This window comes from Molothrus aeneus, chromosome 15, assembly GCF_037042795.1.
Source record: "Molothrus aeneus isolate 106 chromosome 15, BPBGC_Maene_1.0, whole genome shotgun sequence".
In the NCBI taxonomy this organism is placed as follows: Eukaryota; Metazoa; Chordata; class Aves; order Passeriformes; family Icteridae; genus Molothrus; species Molothrus aeneus.
The window spans coordinates 2,260,589-2,281,756 of record NC_089660.1 but is presented as its reverse complement, the minus strand read 5'-3'; the positions used below and the strand labels follow the sequence as shown (position 1 = coordinate 2,281,756).

The 21,168-nt window shown below is 54.7% G+C and overlaps 2 protein-coding genes across 3 annotated transcripts in view; one reads left to right on the top strand and one right to left on the bottom strand.

The window, feature by feature from the left end:
• NEURL1B (neuralized E3 ubiquitin protein ligase 1B) overlaps nt 1–4,324 on the top strand; it is a 33,560-nt gene extending 29,236 nt beyond the window's left edge. The window contains exon 5 of the mRNA XM_066560446.1: nt 734–4,324. Coding sequence (XP_066416543.1) covers nt 734–978 — 245 coding nt within the window. The 3' untranslated portion in view covers nt 979–4,324. The remainder of the gene's footprint in view (nt 1–733) is intronic.
• Nucleotides 4,325–5,489: 1,165 nt separating this feature from the next.
• Nucleotides 5,490–21,168, bottom strand: part of SH3PXD2B (SH3 and PX domains 2B) — a 70,715-nt gene continuing 55,036 nt past the window's right edge. Inside the window, exons 7-14 of one of the 2 annotated variants that reach the window (XM_066560444.1) lie at nt 16,783–16,917; nt 15,284–15,388; nt 14,620–14,703; nt 13,362–13,479; nt 12,091–12,317; nt 10,951–11,000; nt 10,673–10,798; nt 5,490–9,832 (exon numbers count right to left, since the gene is read on the bottom strand). In XM_066560444.1, the coding sequence (XP_066416541.1) occupies nt 8,354–9,832; nt 10,673–10,798; nt 10,951–11,000; nt 12,091–12,317; nt 13,362–13,479; nt 14,620–14,703; nt 15,284–15,388; nt 16,783–16,917 (2,324 nt within the window). In that variant the 3' untranslated portion in view covers nt 5,490–8,353. The remainder of the gene's footprint in view (nt 9,833–10,672; nt 10,799–10,950; nt 11,001–12,090; nt 12,318–13,361; nt 13,480–14,619; nt 14,704–15,283; nt 15,389–16,782; nt 16,918–21,168) is intronic. The other variant, XM_066560445.1, reaches the window with a different exon arrangement.

Genomic DNA, 21,168 nt, shown 5'->3' with positions numbered 1-21,168 from the left:
AGCCTCAGCCCCAGGGAGGGGGGTTACCTCTCCTGCCAGGCCAACAGAAGGAATGGGAAGAAAACACAGTGCTGGAAAGGTTTTCATGGCCTGGAGAAGGGCTGTGCATTGGTTGTATCAGCCCCAGCTTGGCCAGCAGGAGCAGGGCAGGGACTGTCCCCTGTGCTGGGCACTGCTGAAGCTGCACCTCGAATCTTGTGTCCAACTCTGGGCTACTCGAGATGAGAAAGACATGGAAGGGCTGGAGCATGTCCAGGGAAGGGAATGGAGCTGGGAAAGGGACTCAGCCTGGAGAAAAGGAGGCTCAGGGAGGACACTCTGGCTCTGAACAACTCCCAGACAGGAGGGGACAGCCGGGGGAGTTGGGCTGTGCTGCCAGGGAACAGGGACAAGATGGCAGGAAACAGCATCTAGTTACACCAGGAGTGGTTTAATTCAAATATAAGGAATAATCTCTTTATGGAAAGGGTGGTCAGGTATCCAACAAGCAGTCCAGGGAAGTGGTGGAATCACCATCCCTATGGGTTCAGAAAATGTGTGGATGTGGCACTACCCTGTGTGTAGAAAAAGGCTAACAGGCTCTGACTGCTGCACGTTGGAATACACTGGGATTCACTTGGCCAAAGAATCAGGCAATCACTAGACATCTTTAAAACCTGCCTTAAGTGTGTCACACAGTGTCAGCTTTGCTCCATCCCAGTTGACCAGCTTCATTCTCCCTTTTCTCTTGCAGTGACCGCCCCCAGCTCCCCTTTGAGCCCCCCCATCTCTCCTGTCTTCTCCCCTCCGGAGCCATCGAGCAGCAAGAACGGGGAGTGCACCGTGTGCTTTGACAGCGAGGTGGACACGGTGATCTACACCTGCGGACACATGTGCCTCTGCAACACCTGTGGTCTTAAGCTGAAGAAGCAGCTCAACGCCTGCTGCCCCATTTGCCGACGGGTCATCAAAGACGTGATTAAGATTTACCGTCCGTAGGGGCTGCAGGAAGGGGGAACGCCGCTAGCAACCCACGCCTTTCCGTCCCTGCTTCTGGGTTATCGTGCTGGTCAGTCGTTATCCAGTGGCTCGTTATCTGTGTTTCCTTATTTGACTGCTAGGGCACAATTCAGGGAGCAAAGCTGAGGATCGTGTGGGGCCCGGGACCTGAGCCAGCTGCAAATGAGAAATTTCCCCTGCAAAGGCTCTTTTTTCTCTCCTCCTGCTGAGGGGGAGGCTCGCTGTGCTGTGGGTTCAGATAGGGAAGTTGTCACTTGGGCAGTGCCAGGTGCCACTGGGCAGTGCCAGGTGCCACTGGGCTTCCCGACCCTAAAACCCCACAGCTCTGGGCTGCTGCCAGGGGCTTGTGCTGTGGTGGAGTAAAAATGGGATAAAGCCCAGCAGGAGGGTTCAAAGTGGACAGAAATGATCTGGAAATGTCATGTAAGGAGAACCAGCTCAGGCCAAATAGTGACGCAGCCAGACTGTCACTTATTGGGGTTCTGTCCCCATGAACAGACTCATGGGGACATGGAGGAGCTGGTCTGGGCTTATATAATGCAGATTTTTCTTTCTGAGGCAGAACAGGGACTTCTGGCCACAGAGGCTGAGAGCCAGGGAGCTGCCCTGGGGTAGCAGTGAGGAGCAGGAGCCCACACAGAGCCGCTGTAGTGATGGAGCTGCAGGGAGCTGTGAGGGGCACCTCGGGCACTGCCCTGCTGCCTTCTGAAGCCATAAATGCAGCCTGTGGGTGACAGGGATGTGTGGATGGGACACTGCAGTGGTGGCTTTGCCACCTGCAGGCACACACCTCTGCACTTTGCTCTGCCCTCCTGGAGGTGGCACAGCTGCTGTGTCACCTGTCCTGACTGTCACCTGTGCTAGACCTTCCCCTGCAGCCAGTGCCATGGCAGGGCTCAGCCTTCCTCCCGCCCCACCACGGGGATTTTTGGAGGCTTTGGTGAGAAATTCATTTCTGACCCAGTCCTATCAGGCTCACCTTTATTTCTGGGGACTGTATTTGCTGATTTTACCTGTTCTTTCTTTCCCAGCACAGCTCCCAGCTGCCTGCACGCTGGGTCTCAACTGTACCTGAGACCTTGCTGAGAAAAAACAGGGACTATCTCACTTGGCTTTACTGAGGAGGAAAGAAAAAGACTCTGAGGCTGAATTAGATGGTGGGAATTTAAAGGTAAATGGGTTTTGGGTGTAAAGTCAGCTGCAGGCAGCACCTGATTGTTCAGTACCAGGGCTGGTGTGAGGAGCTCAGCATCCTCCTCCCTGCTGCTCCAGTCTCTGTCCTTTGCCCATTGCACAGCCCCTATCCTGTCCTTCAGCTCCAGGCTGGCCAGTTTCCAGCTGCTTCAGGCTCATAAAGAGGGAAAAAAGATGGAAATGGGAGGATGAGAGGAGCTGTGTCCCTGCAGCTCGGTGACCGTGTGCTACCAAGTGCACAAGAACAGCTTTTCAGAAAGGTGCAATTACCACATTTTAGTCTGGAAAAGGGAAAAAATGGAATAATAACTCCTGTACATTTTAGAGCTTCTGAGCACAGAGGGAGCCTGAGGGATGTCTGCCTATCCCCTCTCTCCTCCAAGGCTGTGGGTGTGTGGTGCTGCTGCCCAGGTGGGGGCTTGGCTGTGCCAGGAGAGCTGGGTTTGGCTACTGCCCTGTGCCAGCCCTGTGCCACGCTGCCATCAGGGAGGGCACAGCCAGGGAGCAGCTCATCCTCCTCCTGCAGCTGGCTGTGCTCACAGGGCACCCAGAAACCTTTTGTTTTTTCCTTGGAGTGCTGATGAACATTTTTATCGAGCGTGGAAGGAGAGGCTGCTGTGACCTCTCAGCCATGGCCCTGCACGAGGGCCCAACAGCTTTGCAGAGCCCTTTTTGAAGACCTTTTTGGTGCCACTGGCTGTGCCACCACCCTGAGCAGAGCCACTGCACCTTGCACTCCCACCTTTCCCCGAGGAGGAGCCAGGGCACATTCCCTGCATCTGGAGCTTTTCTGGACCTCCCAGCTGTCCTGCACCCCAGGGAGCACAGGCTCTGCATTCCCAGGGATGTCCCAGCCTCACGTCGGCAGACCCAGGCCCAGCTGTGGGCAGTGCCAGGGTGTGTCAGCACCTGCCTGGGCACTGCCAGCCGTGGGAAGCCTTTCCCTGGGGAGGAATTCAAGGAGAGGTGTTGGAATGCCCAGCCTGGATCAGGTCTGGGCCGTGCCCAGGGTGCTGTCCCAGCTCCAGGGGTGCCCTTGGGTCACTGCTCCCAGTGACACCAGCGGGGCAGAGCCCCCCTTGCTCGGTGCCACCTCAGGGCCTCCATCAGCAGGGTGGGTGCAGCCTGGCTGGGGTTTTTTTGGTGTAGCTCTGTTTTGTATTTTTAAGCCAGCAAGGAGAAACACCAAATCCACCCCAGGAGCTGATCAGGACACTTTGCAGAGGCTGAATTTTTGCTGTAGCAGCCAAAACCAGTTTGCAAGAAGGGGCAGCACCCAGTGAGGCCAGCAAGGAGCCAAGAGGGATGGGAGAGCAGTGGACCTGTGGCCCTGCCTATCCAAGAGCAACAGGAATTTTCCAAAATAGGCCTCAAAAAAAAAAAAGAAAAAAAAAAAGAAAAAAAAAAGATTTCCAGGAAAACGTAGCCTCTTACAGATTTCATTGTTAGTATTCGTATTGCTATTTTTTTTAAACAGTCCAATGATATATGATTTGTACAGAAGATCTGTTTGTGCCTTATAAGGGTGTCTGTGCACTTTTTATCCTTTTTAAAGCAACTTTTAAAAAGAAAAAAAAAAAGATGGGGGGAGAAAACCAACACAGATCAATGGTAGTTTTATAGAATTTTGTGTTCACTGAGAATCCTGCTTTATACATATATATATATATGTATATACACACACACACACACACACATATATATATATATATATATATATATATTTAGGAGTGAAAAAGTGTTTATTTCCATGGATTTTCCCCTCCTCTCCTCCTTAACCATTGTTTGAAAATTTAAGGAAAAAAGGAAGAAAGGAAAGAGATGGGGGAACTCTTTTACCTCTCCCCCTTTCTGAGGCAGTTCCTCTCTTGTCGTTACCTTTATGATTCAATACTGTGACCTGTATTATCTTGTTGAAGCTGAATCAGATTTTGGACCTCTGTATTAGGCTTTTCAAGCAAAATTTTGGGGGGCCTGGGGAGGGAGGGCATCGCACGAGGGAGGGAGCTGCACCTCTACATGTCAGTGCTCTATAGTGTTCAGTGCTGTGTGTTTTCCTTTTGTCCATTTACCTGTTTTCCATGAATATAATTTTGACTTGTTTATGAAACAAATAAACCTTTGGCTTGTACAGAGTGCTCCGGAATGCTTCAAAGAGTTTGAGCTGGGGCGGTGAGAAAGCCTTGATTTGCAAAGTGAGGAAAGACTAATCCAGAGGGGCAGAGACTTCCAAAATAATAAAAACAACTTTACAAACCTTTCCTGAGCTTTGCTTTGCTCCTGGGAGTCACTGCCCGGTGGCTGCTCACTCCCTCCATGGGCTGGGAGGCTTTGCTGGCTCATTTAACCCTGCAAATCCTTGGCAGTTTGGGGGACAAGGGTGTATTGCAGGGCTACAGAGGTGGAAGGCTTTGGTGGCCTTCTCAAAGAGCCCCAAATTTCTTATCCACTCACCAGCCTGGCCCCTTCCTGTGCCCTGCTGGGGCTGAGGCAGCCAGGGGTGATGGAGACACAGCAGGAGGCTGATTTTAATTTTAATTTTTTTCCTTTTCTCCTTTTTCCATTTCCTGTTTCCTTCCCCTTTTCCTTTTACCCTTCCCTTTTCCCATTCTTCTTTCCTTTTCCTGTTTTCTTTTCCTTTCCCTTTTCCTGTTTTCTTTTTCTTTCCCTTTTCCTGTTTCCTTTCCCCTTTTCTCTTTCCCTTTTCCTCTTTCCTCTTCCCTTTTCCTGTTTCCTTTTCCCTTTTCTTTTTCTCTTCATGTGGAGTGGAAAAATTCATCCACAACTCTGCCCTGCCAGAGCTGAGTGTTCACACAAACCCCTCGCTCACTCTGGGTGCTGAAGGAGCTGACAATTTATGAAAAAATGCCTTTTTAGACACTCTGCTGCCTCAGTTTACCCCCAGAATTGATCCCTGGCCACCCAGAACCCCCAAAGCCCCTCAGCACTGGCAGTGCCTCCTTCTCTCTCTGCATCTTCCCAAAATCACTGAACTCTGCTGGTTTGAGCCCACAGTAAAAACTCCCACACTCCACTGCCCCATTTGGTGGGATATAAATGAGATATAAATCTGGGCACCAAGGAAGACACAAGGAGCTGTCAGGTCCCCATGAGCCTCCCTGCCACAGCTGACAGGATGGACAGACAGACAGACCCCAAACCAGCCCTGGATACAGGAGCAGCACCCCAGAATTCCACCAGCCATACACACAGGTTCACCAGGGTGCTTGAAACCAGTCAAGCAGTTTATTTTTGTTTCTTAAAAAAAAAAAAAAGAAAAGAAAAGAAAAAAAAAAAACAACCCCAAACCCATCAAATAAAAAAAAAATCCATCCCTTAAAGGTGAAGGTATAGACAGGGCATGGACACAGCTACATCTACCTTCTGCTGCCCCCCACCCACCCACAGTAATGGAGATTTATACACATTACATAATATAGAGACACATGGACAGACAAATGGGCTTTGGGAGCCTGGCAGGAGCTGGGCACTGCAGGGCTGATGCCCACCCAGGATGTGCCCAGCCTGCTCTGTCCCCAAATCCCAGCTCCTGGGCCCCAGGCCATGGCACAGCCCCTGCTCTCAAAGGCTGGGCTGTGCCTGGTGGGGGGCTGCCCCCGAGTCTGGGCTGCTTCTGGCCACCCTCCTCCTCCTCACGAGGCAGGCAGGGAGGTCCAGGGAGGAGAGGCAGCCTGGCTTGGGGCACAGGTGGCTGCAGGAGCGGGGGCACAAAGCAGAGGGGGGACAAAGCCCTGCCAGCCCAGCAGCTCCTGGCACCTTCCCCACAGGAACCTGGGCAGGCAGGAGAGTGGAAAAGGGGTAAGGCTGCAGGTGTGGGCACCTCCTGAGGGGGATCCCACCAGGGCACTCCCTCCTGGAAGCTCTTTGGGAAGAAGGGAGCGCTCCTGCCCCACGCTCAGCGAGCCAATACAGTACTTGTGTCAGGAAAACGGAGCACGACCAGTTCTGAGGCTCAGGCTGGGAGGGGAGAGGGAACAGCCCTCCTTCAGAGGCCAGACCACACAAATAGCACAGCCCTCTCTGAGGAGAGCCAGGGCACAGAGGTCTCTGAGACAGAGCTGAGATGAAAAGGCCATTCAGCAAAGGCAGAGCAAGGACACGGTGCCTGGGAAAAGGACACACGGCCCTTCCACCCTGTGTCAAGAGCAGGGATACAGGTCCAGCCCTTCCCACATACTGTAGGAGCTGGATTTGGCTGTGGAACAGCTCTGCTTTAACTCATCCTGTCCCCACTCCTTTCCAAAGCACAAGGGATCGAGTGGAGCCAGGCAGAGCTGTCCCAACCCACCCAGGAGCACATCAACACCTCCCGATGTGCCAGCAAGGAGCTTTGTTATTGCACTGCCTTGCAAATGTGGTTTTGCAAAATGCTTTTTGCCAGCTCAGGTGAGTCAGCCCATCAGGGGCTGATGTGCCACCGGAGGAAACCGCAGGTGGGAGGGAGAGGAATCAGCCACACACCGGGGTGAGTGAATTCCCATGGCTAAAAATCAATTTTGGGGCTTCTGGATATGAGGATGGTCAGGATTTCTCTATCAGATCAAACTGCCCCACTGCCCTCCCAGAATGATCCTGGGACTACTGTTTTTTCTGTATGCAAACAGAAGGATCTTCACATTCCCAGGGTGGAAAATATGGACAGAGAAGGAAGTGAGCATCTGGGGGAGTGGAGAACACTCCTTCAATTCAGTCAGCCTCAAATTAGAGGGAAAACTGTCATTATTTTCAGCAGCAAAACAATGTGGCTGCATTGCTCACACTTGCAATTAGACCAGAGAGGGCAACAGGGCTTGGTCAACACCAAACCTGACCCTGCCTTGGCAGGGATGCTGGACTGGATGATCTCCAGAGGTCCCTTCCAGCCCCAACAATTCTATGACTCTGTGAAACCCACAGACATCTGGGTTTAAAGCTCTTCTGGAGAGAAATGTGGCCCTGAAGCTGCAAATAGCCAAGGACAGAAAGGAAGAAAGCAGCACTGGGGAGCAACAGCTCATCCTCCTGCTGGGATAAGCAGCACTGAGGGCAAGGCAGGGATGTCAGCATGGAAAAAGCCCAGGCTCTGCTTGCCCAGAAGCCTCTCCAAGCCAACCTGGCCCACAGGGTGAAATGCAAGAACCTGGAGGACAGGTAGGAGGGGTGACAAACAAGGCAGGCGGCCCCTGAGCACCAGACACACCTCAGAACTGGTGGTGATGAGGAGCTGAGCTCCCACATTCTGGATTGCACTTGATAAATCAGCACCGAGGGAAGGACCCAGCTCCCGGCTGCTGCCCGCCAGCCCGGGGAGCTCAGTGGGTCCTGGAAGGGGTGGTCCCCTCTGAGTCCAACAGGCAGGGCAGTCTGTGTGGGGAGGAGAGCAAAGCATTCCCTTTTCCAGGGGTTTTGGGGTCGTTCTGGTCCTCTGTGCCTTGCATAGAATTCCTCCGCTCCGGAAGCAAAACCCCTCTGATGTCTGGTTGCAGTACTGCAGGGGAGAAGCCTGAGAGCTGTCCTGGAGCAGCACAGCAGGACCTGGTAAATGAGGGTGTATTTTTCCCTATTTTTTTCCATCAGGAGGATGTTGAAGTTAACACTTGTCATCGTAGAGCAGGGAAGGACCAAGGGACGATCCCCGTGCAGGGGGAGCGTGGCACAGCCCTCAACCAAAGACAGAGCTACAGGAACCTGTTCTCAGCAATCATTTCCTCCTTTTTGCCACATTCCTCGTGGCTCTGCTACACCCCTGGACTAAGCAACATGACCTGCAACTCTTGGCTGCGACCCTGAGCTTCAGGGAAAGGCAAATCCTTCTGTCATTTCCTGCATTGGTACCATTCCACTTGGCTGCTGCTGGATCTCTCTCCAGTTCACCACAGAGGTGGCAGAACGTCACTCAAGGTCCATCTCCCCAGCACAGAGAACCACGGAAGCCAAGTCCTTTGGGGAATGTGAGGAGGAGGATGGGTACAGGGAGCACAGGGGTGAGGAGGGGAGGCCGAGCTGCTTCCTCCAGCTGGTGCCAAGGGGCTCCAGCTGGGAAGCGTGGGATCTCAAATTATTATCTTCTCTTTTAAAGCCAGCCTTACAGAAAACTATAAATTAATCTGCTCATTAAATACTCAGGTGAGAGACCAGGGAGCCTCCAGCCATGGAGCAGCTACGGCTTCTTCCGCAGGTAATTGGAAGGGATCCAGCCCTCCCAGCAGGGCCCCCCAGCCAGGACCCTGCAGAACCACCAGCCACTGCTGTTCTTCTCGCGAACTTCAAACAAAGTCCCTTCTCTGAAGCTGTTGGTCTCCTCGTCACCTTCAAAATCCGCCACTGCCACGTACAGAGCTTCCCTGGAGATATCGGGCCCAGAGATGGCAGCTGAGGGCCTCTCCTTGGCCTCCCCTCTTTCCACGGGCTTGGAGATGACCTTTGGGTTTATTCTGGCTTTGGCTTCGTCTGGCATGCAGGCAGCGAGGAAGGGCTTGGCTTTGGGAGGGACCAGCATGGGCCTGCCTGGCACTGCTGAGGGCCTGGCCTCGGGGGCTTCCCGCGCCGGGGCCCTGGGCTCGGCGGCCATGGCAGCAGGAGCCCCCATCTTCTTGGGAGGGGGTGGCCTGCGAGGGGGCACCACGGGGCGCTGAGGGGCGTCCCGGGCACAGGGGGGGCTCGCTGGGCCCAGGGGAGATTTGGGCAGTGCCTCTTTGGGGGCAATGTCCAGCTTGGGAAGGGCTTTGCTCTCCGTGCCCGGCCGCTCCGGAAAGCGCCCGCAAGGCTCTGAGGAGAGCGCGGCGTTGCTGAAGGAGCTTTCCCCAGCAGCAGGGTCCTGCTCCGAGGGCTTCTCTGGGCACTTGGCAGGTCTCAGCTTGCTCCGCAGGCTGCAAATGTCCAGTCTGTCATCGGCTGGGGGTGCCTCAGGCCGGGGGGACGCGGCGGGTTTCGGCCTGATCTGAGGTCTTGACTTCAAGAAGGGGTTCTGGGTGATGGGCTCAGGTTTGTCCTCCACGGGCTCAGCTTTTGGCTTGGTTGGCTTGACAATGGGCCGGAGGTTTGGCTTCTTCACCTCCTTGGCCGACACCTTGTGTCCACACTCCAGCCCCATTTCGTTCTTCAGCTGGAAGAGTTTTCCCTTCTCCGCTTTGAGCTCCGGCTTCTTGCTGTCCTTCGGGGCTGCCGACTGCTTGGGTGGGATCATGGGCAAAATCATGCCTGGGGGCTTGGGGGGAGGCCTCTGCCTCTCTAGTAACTCTCCTTCTGATTTGATGATGGACTCCTTCCTGGGTGGGAGGCTGGGCTTCTCCTCCGTGTCACGGTCTGAGATCTCCTCGTAGCCCCCGGCGAAGGACAGGTCCCCGCTGTCAGGAGCCTCCTTCCCCTTCCAGTCCTTGCCCCACCTCCCAGTGCAGTCCATGCCGTTGGGAGGAGCCTCTGGCAGGGGTCGGCAGGGCCCTGTCACCTCCTCGCTGGCGCTGCCGCCATCGGTGTCACCGAGCCGCAGCTGCGCCATCTCGTTGGGGAGGGGAGCCAGGAAATTGGGCCTGGAGGCGTTGCTGGTTTTCTTGTACTTGTCAATGAAGGTGGCAGGGGCCCAGCCCTCCTTCTCTTCGATCTGGATGTACCACCAGCCGCTCAGGTTCTTCTCAATAACCTGCCAAGGGGGAAAGGAGACCTCAGACAGCCACTCTGCGCTCAGGGGTTGCAGAAATGATGGCAGGGTGACACATGGCCTTGTGCTGCTCCAGCCAAAAGCCTTGGAATCCCAGCAGTGGCATCCTAAGGGGAGGGACGCCTGGTCCTGGCTGCCAGGGAAGGAAGAGGGCTGAGGAAGAGCTGCTGAGCTGTCTCTGTCCCTCATCCATCCCGGAGAGGGATGCTGGGTGCTGGCCACAGCGTGGCACTGTTGGAGCAATGAAGCAGCAGCAGCAGCAGCGATCCCGTGTGGATCCCACCCTGCCCAGCCTGTCTGCAGCTCCAGGAGTGGGGCTAGGGCCTGACAGGGGCTGAGTGGGGCAGCCCTGAAGGAAAAATCCTCTTAGAGAGGCGTAAATCACATCTGCACATGGAGAAAGCAAAATCCCATCTGCAGGAGGGGTTCTGCCAGCAAAGAGGGTGTGCTAGGAATTTGGAAGGGCTTTTAACTTTACACCTTGCCTAACTAAGAGGAAAAACTCCATCTGCAATGCCATTCGTGGTGTGGGTTTATTTTCCATTTGCTCAAACAGAGCACTCACACTTGGGGGACAGGAGGCCACCAAGAACTGTGTGGGGCCAGAGTCTCTTGAGCTCCTACAGGTTTTTATGCCACTCTCAGAGTCTGGAATGCTAACAGAGACAAAACCATGCCTGGTTTGCACCCAGAGCACCATGGGGAGCAGCTCTCCCTGGCCTGGAAGGGGAGCCCTGCCCAAAAGGTGCCAGGGCAATGGCAGCCAGGAGCACTGCCCTGAAGTGACAGTGACAGTGTGTGAAGGGAAGGTGACAGTCTCACCTCTACTTTCATCCCTGCCTGGAAGCTGATGCCATCAGGGATGGTGGTCTGGAAGTCAGCAATGGTGTAATATTCCTCTTCCACTTGAGGGGGGACAGGAGGCTTAGGCAGGTTCAGACCACGGGGCTGGGACAGGAAAACAGAAAAGTCATCAGTGTGTTTGTACAGGAGGTGTGACACCACATCCAGGCACGGGGACAAGATCCCAACCAGCCACCAGAGCTCCTTGCAGTGCTCCCCTGTGCCACTGCTGCCCTCCCACACCAGCTGGCACTTACTATAGTGAGGTCTCGGCGAGGAGGTGGCCTCTGCCTCATCTTTGGTGACTCTGTGGAGGAAGAATTCCAGATGCTGTTGAGTTTCTGGCTTTTAAGCACATGTTCATGAAAGACAAGTGAGAGACAGAACAGAAAGGCAAGGACTAAACCTGTCCCAGGGAAAGGAACCTGAGGAACCCATCAGCCCAGAACCCATCAGCCCAGAACCCTGAGTGGCACAGGTCCCCCAGGTCTCAAGGGTATCCCAGCTTTCAGGTTCTCCTGGGAAATGCAGCTGAGGTGACCATGTGAAATTTTGCATTGCAGGACTGACCCAGAGGACCTAGCCTGCAGAGGGGTTAAGATCACAGAATCCCAGAATCATGGAATTGCCTGGGTTTGAAAAGACCTCAAAGCTCATCCCATTCCACCTCCTGTCATGGGCAGGGACACCTTTCATTATCCCTGTCCAACCTGGCCTTGGGCACTGCCAGGGATCAGAGGCAGCCACAGCTGCTCTGAGCACCCTGTGCCAGACCCTCACCACCCTGACAGGGAAGGATTTCTTCCCAATATCCCATCTAAACCTGCTCTCTGCCAGTTTGAAGACATTCTCCCTTGTCCTGTAAAACATCCTCTCAATTTTCCTGGCAGGCTCCCTTTAGGTGCCCCAGTTTCTGAGAGGAGAACATCTCCAGCTGATCCTGGAGCCTGGGAGAGGATCCCCAGCCTGGGAGGGAGGAGCTGTTTGGAGCCCACCTGAGGCCATGTTTGACCCCACCTAAGGCCATGTTTGAGCCCATCTGAGGCTCTGTTTGAGCCCACTCAAGGCCATGTTTGAGTCCATCTGAGGCTCTGTTTGGAGCCCACTCAAGGCCGTGTTTGGAGCCCACCTGAGGCCGTGTTTGGAGCCCACCTGAAGCTGTGTTTCAGGCCCACCTGAGGCCATGTTGGAGCCCACCTGAGGCCATGTTTGGAGCCCACCTGAGGCTGTGTTTGGAGCCCACTCAAGGCCATGTTTGGAGCCCACCTGAGGCCATGTTTGGAGCCCACCTGAGGCCATGTTTCGAGCCCACCTGAGGCCATGTTTGAGCCCACTCAAGGCCGTGTTGGAGCCCACCTGAGGCCATGTTGGCCCCACCTGCCCTGCCCAGCACTCACTGCGGCGGATGTCGGCGCTGGGCAGGGCCCGGCTCTCCAGCCTGCTGTCCCTCTGGCCCCCCAGCCCGTCCTTGTCCCTGCTGGCCAGCAGCTGCTGCCTGGAGATGCCATCCAGATCCAGGGCACCGGAGTGAGCCGAGGAGCCCGAGCCCAGCTTGGGTGGGAACCCATCTCCATTGCCCTTCCTGAGGTAGGAGGCAGGGGCCCAGCCCTCCTGGCCCTGGTACCTGTGGGGACAAGGACAGCAGGGTCACTGCACAGAGCCCCTGGGACACGCCGAGGACGTGAGCCCAGAGCTCAGCACACACCTTGGCAGCTCTGGGCAACAGGAGCTTGCCAGGCTCTCCATGGCACCAGCAGAGCTCCCTCATGGCTAATGCTCCCACACAAGCTGGCCCCAGCCAGGGCCAAGCAATGGGAGTGCTGTGAAGCCCAGTTTTCACCTCAGCAATGGCACCGGTTCAGGAGTGAAGAGCTCTGGCAGGGAAAGCAGAGGGAAAAACACGAGGGCTGCTGCTGGGATTGATGTACCTGGTCTTGGAGAGAGCACAAGCCCTCTCCCTGCTGGCAGCCTGGATCCCTTCCCTGCTCTAAATCTGTTTAGGAGAGAAACCAGCCCTGTGACCTGACTGAAAACCACATGCACAGTGCCCCTGCCATGCCAGACCCTCCCTGCTGGCTGGGCTGCAGCCACCTCGTTCAGATGGCACCAACTACGGAGTCTGTAATTGCCTTTTGAGCTCCTGTGGCAGCTCTCCTGTGCCTCACACGTCAGTGGATGTGTTTCTGGGGCTGTGCTGCTGCCAGGAGCACAGGTTCAGTGTGAGGTTATGAAAATTGCAGTGTGTCCTCCCACCCTGAGCAAGCCTGGCCGTTTGCTCCACCACAGAGAAGAGAAAATGAGCTTCCAGCAGAAAACAAACCTCAGCTGGGGATGGGCTGGAGCCTCTGGCACACAGCAGAGCTGGCCCAGACCTGGCCATTCCCTGCAGGAGCCTCCAACAGAGCCAGGGGATGCAGCCAGCCCTGGGACATCCCTGGGTTTCCCCATCAGCAGGATGTGACACCCACTAAAGCCCTGCTGGAGGACACAGCCACCTCCCAGCACAGGAAATCTGGGCAGCTCAAAGATTTTCAGCCAAAGCTGTGCTTGAACATCAAATCTGTCAGGGTGGAGAGAAATGAGTTCTGGAACTCTGCCCTCCCCAGCTCACAGACTTGCCTTGGGAATGGACATCCCACAGCCCCAGCTGCAGTGCCTGGGACAGTACCTGATTTTCCACCAGCCCTCCAGGTTCTTCTGGGTCACCACCACCACGGCCCCTTTGTCCAGGTTCATCTCATCCTGGTCTCTTGCAGTGTAGGGATAAATCACTGTGTACTTCTCCTCTGGTGGAAAGAAAGAGCAGCTTCACTGAGGAGCTGTTTGATGGGAACCTGGCCTCAGCTGACAAATGGCTATGAAGTGCTTTATAAAATGATAATTCTTGTAATTTAGGTGCAAACATACAGAGATACACGACCACTCAAAGGGAAATGACAGTGAAATGTATTTGGAAATGTAAACCTTGGTGAGCTGCTCTGGCCCAAGAAGTTCTCTGAAACAGTTTCTCCTCTCCCTTAGGACTAAAGACTTTTCACAGCTCAACACAGAACCTCTTCCATGCATTCATTTCAGCTCAAATTTCATTCTCAGAGTCTTTAAAGAGGAACCATCCTCTGAAAGGGGAGAGAAATCCCACAGGCATGAGGAGACAACCCCATTGACACAGAGGTGCCCTCAAAGTGCTCCAGAGCAGCAGATCTGCAGGAACATCACCATTTAACCCCCAGGACATTGGTCAAAGCCATGTGGGGAGCCTGGAGAAGAACCTGAAGTCACGTCCACCAGAACAAAGGATGTTAAGCAGGAATGTGAATGTTCTTCCCTTCAGGAGGAAGGAGAAACATCCTAAAAGCCATGCAGCCATGTCAGACAAATGGGTCCATCCATCCTCCCCCTCCCTCAGCTTCCTCTCTGGAAGAAACAGAGGGAAACAATTGCCTGTGCTTACACAGTGCCTTCACAACAGGGTGAACACCATTCGGGGAAAAATCTCCCTCCAAAATTCACCCCTCTGACATCCCTACATCCCCACCATGCAGGTTTCCTGGATTTGTCTTCTGGGAGTGGCACAGCTCTGGAAGGGACTGATTTTCCACCCCCTTCATGCAGAGGAGACCAAGCAGAGAATGTCCTGTCACATCCAGCAGGACCTTCTCCTCCTGACCCCACCCTGAGGCACCAACCCAGGTTACTGCAGGAACTGAGGCAGCAGCTGGGAGAATTCTGCACATGTGTGCTGGGGGAAAGCAGGAACTGCAATTTCTGAGCCCAAAACATGAGAGGGAAGAGCTGAGAGAGGAGAGGGACATGCACAAGGCAAGGGAAGGCTGAGGAGCAGGGGTGGGCATGCACAGCAAACCAACATGCACACAAGGCTCCAAGCACAACACAGGGGCAGCCAAGAAAGGCTCTGTGTGCTCCACCTTGAGCCCATCCAGGGGTGTACAAGTCCCCGAGGGTCCGGCGGCGGCCAAGGTGCCTGGGCAGAGACCAGTACCTCCATGGCACTGGGAGCAGCATGGGGAGAGCACGAGAAGGACAAGAGAGGACGTGAGGAGGTGGCACTTCATGTCCAGGAGGAGACAGGGCTGACACAGAGACTCTGCTGGCCTGGAGCCCTCCCCAGGCTGAGCCCCCCAGACGAGGGGCTGGGCCAGCTCTGCTCTGCCCTGGGCACACAGAGGCACTGGCAAGGATCTGTTATCCAGGGACACCTGGGATTTGCTCCAAGGACAGGCTGGAACCTTGCCTTTCCCACACTGTGTGCTCTTTGTCCTGCACATGCACTGTCCAAGGACCTGGGCTTTGCTCCTCCTCCAGGGCAGGTGAAATAGCTCCCTGGGCTGAAGGGAGGCACTGGGGTGAGCATTGGCACCTCTGTGGAGGAGCAGAGAGGCCAGTGGATGCAGCACCAGTGTCCAGCTGCCCCACTCCTGCTGCAGGACCATTCCTGGGGTTTTGTCCCTTTTCCCAGGTTTCGTTCCTGGGGTTTGCCTCTCCCAGGCTCGTGCTCTGCCCCGCTTAGGGAGGGTGAGGCAGTGCCTCCAGCAGAGGAAGCTGGGGCAGATGCCTCCAGCAGCTTCTTACCTTCATCAGGCTGCATTGAGAACTCATCCTGGACTCCATCCTGGGCCTCCAGGCAGGTGGCTGGCACCCAGCCTTGCTCCTCCAGCGTGCTCACAAACCACCAGCCTGAGGAGAAAACAGCAGGAGGCTCAGCCAAGGGCTCACACCAGCCAAAACTCCCTCCCTCCCTCCAAACCACGTGCCTGGGGGGCTGTGACCCCTTTCTTGCATCTCCATGGGAAGCTGGGGTGACCCCAAAGCAACAGAGCCAAGCACAGGAGAACTGCAGCTGAGTGACATCTAAAAGTACAATTCCCTCCCCAGGAAAACCAGGAGAGGCTCTGAGAGCTGAATGGCTCCAGCCACTGCATTTGCTTTTGGTTTTTTCTGCCCCTTCATGGTTCATTCTCCCTCAGTGTGGGTCAGCAAGCCTGGGCTAATTAGCAGAGATGAATACCCTGTGTGTGAATCGATGGCTGAGCCCTGCTGCGCTCGCCTTCTCTACATTTGTGGAAACAGCAGAACTGAAAAGCCACGAGCAAATGCAGGATTTAAAACATCAGCTCTCCCAGTGGAAGCCCAGCCAGCTCCAGAGAGACCACAAGCAATTCTGGGCCCCCCTGTGTGTCCAATCAAAACCAATGCTTGCTGCTCGTTATTAAAAGCACAATTTGTGTCTTTAGGGGGGGGAAATAAAGACTGAGTGTCACCCTCAGAACCCCCCCAGTGAGTCATTTAGAAAGACAACCAGATTGTCAGGGAGGGAATCAGCTACCTGCATGGGAGGGAAAAGCAGGGCTGACCTTTGATAAATAAATGATTTTCCACAGCTTTTGAGCTGGCTGTGCTAATCGTTTCATTTGCTTCAGGGTTGCTTTTATTTCTCTCGTTCTCAAACAGAGCTGCTGGTGCAACTGATCCTCTGGCAAGCAGGTCTCCAGAGCTGCTAAAATCTATTTTCATTTAACTCCCCCCAACAGGCAACATCTGTAAGCTTCAGGGAATAAATTCTCCATGCCATGGCTCAGTCCCTGTGCAGGGAATAAATTCTCCATGCCATGGCTCAGTCCCTTTGCAGGGAATAAATTCTCCATGCCATGGCTCAGTCCCTGTGCAGAGGTTAAGAGCGAGTTGAAGTTTGGAAGCAAGCGAAGAGCTCGGCTGCTGCCCACAGGAATTGTGAATACACCAAGGGGCCTTTCATGGCCACCACGAGAGTGTCCCCCTCTGTCACTCACTAAACCCAGCCTGCCAAGCCCAGGCATGGCTTTTGTCCGCAGCACACTTCAGCCAAGTTTTCCAGCTCCAAGAAGCACCAAGACTGAGGAAGGGGGACGGCACCGGGGAAATCAGCCCTGAGAGAGAGCCCTGCAGGCTCATCCACACTGACAGAGCAGAGCTGCTTCCTGCACACCCCACCTCAGCATGCCTGGGGGCTGTTCTGCCTCAGGAGAACACTGACAGCCCAGGGCTGCTCCCGTGCAGCCCCAGCAGCCTGTGCAGAGCCCAGCTCCCTGTACCTGATTCATTCTTCTCAATGATATCCACCACCTGGCCCACGCACAGGCTGATCTCCGAGCTCTCCTGCTTCTGGTAGTCGGCCACCACGACATACTGCTCCAGCACCAGGGGCTCGGCCGAGGCACAGTCAGCTCCTGCACAGGGAAGGGGACAAAACCGACCCGTGTGCCAGGTCAGCACTGTCCCCAGGGCACGGCCACCGCCACCCAGCAGCTCCAGGACACCCTGGGGACCCGGCGTGAGAGGGGGGAGCCAGAGCTTTGGGCAGAGTGAGGGGGACAGAGATCAAACCAGCAGCCAGGTGAGGTGGGGACAGCCAGGTGAGACCTGCAGCAGCCCACCAGAGCCATCCAAGCAACCTTCACCAGCACAGGAGCTCACGGCAGCCTGGATCTCCCTGGGGTTTTGGTGACTCCCCTGAGCACATTGGCTGCCCCAGACACAGAGCCTGCAGCGGGTTCTGCTGGGCTGAGGAGCCCCAGATGGGAAGGGTTTGTAGGATGGAGGTGTTTGTAGGACAGGGCACATCCCCTGAACTCCCAGCCCCACTGTGCTCAGCCCCTCGGTCTGCTCTGCTCCCTGCCCAGCTGCACATCCCAGTGTCCTGGCAAAAAAAATGGGGGAAAATACCCCGAGGAGGAGCAGAGGGGGCAGAACACGGCGGGAACAAAGCGATGCTGTGGGGAGCGAGAGCCGGGGAACGGAGCTGGACCGGCGGCAGGGGGCACTGCGGGATAAGCCGGGAAAACGTGGGATCACCGGGACACCGGGATAACCATGGGATCACCGGGACACCGGGATAACCATGGGACCACCGGGACACCGGGATAACCATGGGATAACCGGGACAGCGGGATAACCATGGGATCACCGGGACACCGGGATAACCATGGGACCACCGGGACACCGGGATAACCATGGGACAGCCGGGACACCGGGATAACCATGGGACCACTGGGACACCAGGATAACCATGGGATCACCAGGACACCGGGATAACCGTGGGATAACCGGGACACCGGGAGCAGAGTAGAATCACCGGGACAACTGTGAGATAAGCCGGAATAACCGTGGAATAACTGAGACACTGGGAGAACTGTGGGATAACTGGGACATTGGGAGAACTGTGGGATAAACCAGGATAACTGGGGGATAACCAGGACACTGGGACAACTGTGGGATAAAACTGGGATAATGGGAGAACTGCAGGACAACCGGGACGCCAGGATAATAACATGGGATAACCGGAACACCGGGAGCACTGGAGGATCACCGGGACACCGGGAACAGGGCAGATAGGGCGGGACACCAGGAAGACTGTGGGATCACCGGGAACACGGTGGGATAACTGGGACACTGGGAGCACTGTGGGATAGGGCAGGACACCGGGATGTCCCACACACATCCCGGACACTGAGGTCACACGGAGCACTGCCAGCCCTGCTGTCACCGGAGGGGAGCGAGGCCAGCCTGGTGCCCAGTTTGTGCTTTCAGCACCATTTCATTTAGGGCAGAGTCTGGATATGCATCCCCCCAGCCTGGCACTGCCTGCTGCAGCACAACTCCCCACTCACACCTGCCACCACCCCACAAACATGAGTGTCCCCCACACAGAGCACAGCTGCCCTTTGCCCACATGCCAGGGAGCCCATGGAGCACCAGGGCTTGGCAGGAGACTGCCAGTGCCCAGTGTCCAGCCAGGCATTCCTGCACTTACATCCCCCATGAAACAGGCACGGGGCACTCAGGTACCCAGAGCACCACAGCACTTCCCTGTCTGCCTCCAAAAACCTCCAAAAAGCACAAAAGTCTCAACAAAACCTCGTCCAGGACTCCGCTGCACTGGGATAAGAAAAGGTAAAGGTACAGGCAAGGATCATGGCACAGTTTTACAGCCCCTGATGGGATGAAGAGAAGGGAACCCCAGGAGCAAAGGAAAGGGGGGAGGCCACCAGGACAGTGACAGGGAGGGAATGATTGTGCCATTTGTGAAAAAGACCTTTAGAAAGGGATTGTTAGGGGTGTCAGGATCTGCTGTTGTACCTGGAGCTCCTGCTGGACCCAGAATTGTGTTTCCTAGCAGACACTTCTCTGTCTGATTTGAATTTTATGCCAAGGGGAGAACAGTTGTTCAAATGCTCTTTTGCTAAGGGGGAAAGATGAGCAGGTGCATTTTATTCAACCACTATTGGTGAATGTTGTGTGAGGTGATTGGAGGCCCTGATGTGGGTTACTTGAGGTCATTTGGGATTACTAGAGGTCATTGGAGTCCCTGCTAGGCATTGTTTTAGTTCATCTGGGGTTACTGGAGGTCATTAGAGTATTTTTTAATTGATCCGGGGGTTACTTGAGGTCACAGGGGTTACTTGAGGTCATTGGAGTATTTTTTAATTGATCTTTTGAATTGATCTCTAATGCCCCAGAGATCTGGACTTCCCACTGGAAGAGAAGGATGGGAGACCTTGGCTATCAGGATCCATCTACAAAGATTACTGGGCTAATATGAACTCTCCTTGTCTACTTTATTCTCTGTTTTTACCTGCCACACCTGGTGCAGAGACCTGGAAAAGTCAGGAGGGGGTGTTTCAAATGTTCCAGGTGGTTAAAAAGTAGAGTTTGTAAAGACAAATTGAGAGGTATGAGGAGGGGTTGAGAGGAAAGATGTGTGCTAAGGTGCCATCCTCATCCTGAAGGACAAGATCTAGCAGGTCCTCAGGACTGCCAGGATGTTCTGCTGCCTCCTGGAGAAGTTCTCCTGTTCACAACCTCTCCCAGCTGCTCCTGAGAATGCCAGACCACAACCAAGGCTGCAATGAAGCACGTGTCTGCAGGGCAGTGTTATTTCAAGGAAAAGGAAGGAAATGGTCTGTGCCCATAAACAGCACCCTGCAGAGCTCCAGGTGAGCTGGCCAGTGCAGAGGATCTGTTCCTGCCCAGGAAAGCTTCCTACACCCCAAAACCCAAAGGTGGGGCAGCAGGCAGAGCTCAAAATAGCCCTCAAAGTGAATGGGGGATGCTGGGACTATCTCTTCTAGCAGCTCAATTAAAGGTTTGTGCTTAAAGGGATCTGAGGATCTACCCAACCCTTGAGAGAAAAATAACAACTGCAGGAAGAGATAAGTACTCCCCTTTCTGCCTCCCTCCTGTAATTACACCCGTGCCTCCGAGGCTATTTGCAGTTTCAGCAGCCAATTCTGGATCCTCCAATGTGCCCATTAAACCAGAAGAGAAGTGGTAAACCGAGCTTGGAGGAAGAGGTAGGCGTTAATTCCGGGAGCATTTCACCTGCCCTAATCATCCTCAACCACAAAAACACTCCCTGGAGGGAGCAAAGCATCCTGAGCACAGCCAGACCTGGGTTCCTCAAAATAGCACCAGTGTAAGGCTGCCCAGGGAGGTGGGAGACAGCACCAAAGCTCTGAGCTGGGGAGGGGAGGAGGAACCCCCAGAGAGGGGTGTGCAGGCAGCTCAGGCAGGAGCTGGGCATCCTCAGCTGGGACAATGACATAAATGTGGCCTAGAGAAGGGGAATCCACTGAGCCAAGGGACCACTGAGGCCTTGGGCTGGGCTGCCAGAAGCGATGCTCACCCTGGATGCAGGCCCAGAGCTGACCCAGGGCTGCTCCCAGCAGTGACCTCACCCTCAGCCAGCACAAAAATCCTTGCAGGTTTTGTTTGGCCAGAAACTTGGCCTTTCACCCAAGGGTTGAGATGTACCAACCCAGCAGGAAATCTCACAGATATGGGGGTGCTTGTGATCTTTTCCTTTCCTTTCCTTTCTCCTTTCCCTTTTTCCTTTCCTTTCCTTTCCTTTCCTTTCCTTTCCTTTCCTTTCCTTTCCTTTCCTTTCCTTTCCTTTCCTTTCTCCTTTCCCTTTTTCCTTTCCTTTCCTTTCTCCTTTCCCTTTTTCCTTTCCTTTCCTTTCCTTTCCTTTCTCCTTTCCCTTTTTCCTTTCCTTTCCTTTCTCCTTTCCCTTTTTCCTTTCCTTTCCTTTCCTTTCCTTTCCTTTCCTTTCCTTTCCTTTCCTTTCCTTTCCTTTCCTTTCCTTTTTCTCCTTTCCCTTTTTCCTTTCCTTTCCCTCATGCCAAAAGTGAGGAACTCCTGACAGAGCTTGGCCACTGGTGCTCCCAGAGGGAAACAAAGAGCTCAGCACTGAATTAGGGGCACAGGCATTTGGGTTTGAAGGCTGTTGTACACTCCAGCCTTGGCCTAATGCATCTGCCAATAATGTCATTGTTTGGATGAAGTCCCTTCCTCCCCTGCCTGTGTGGGTCAGATCAGGGCAGCCCCTCTTCTCCCAGCCCTGAGGGGTTTGGGATGATCAGCACTGCAAGGGGGATGGGCCTTCCTCCTGCTCTCACTGAAATGGGCCCTGAAGGCTCTGC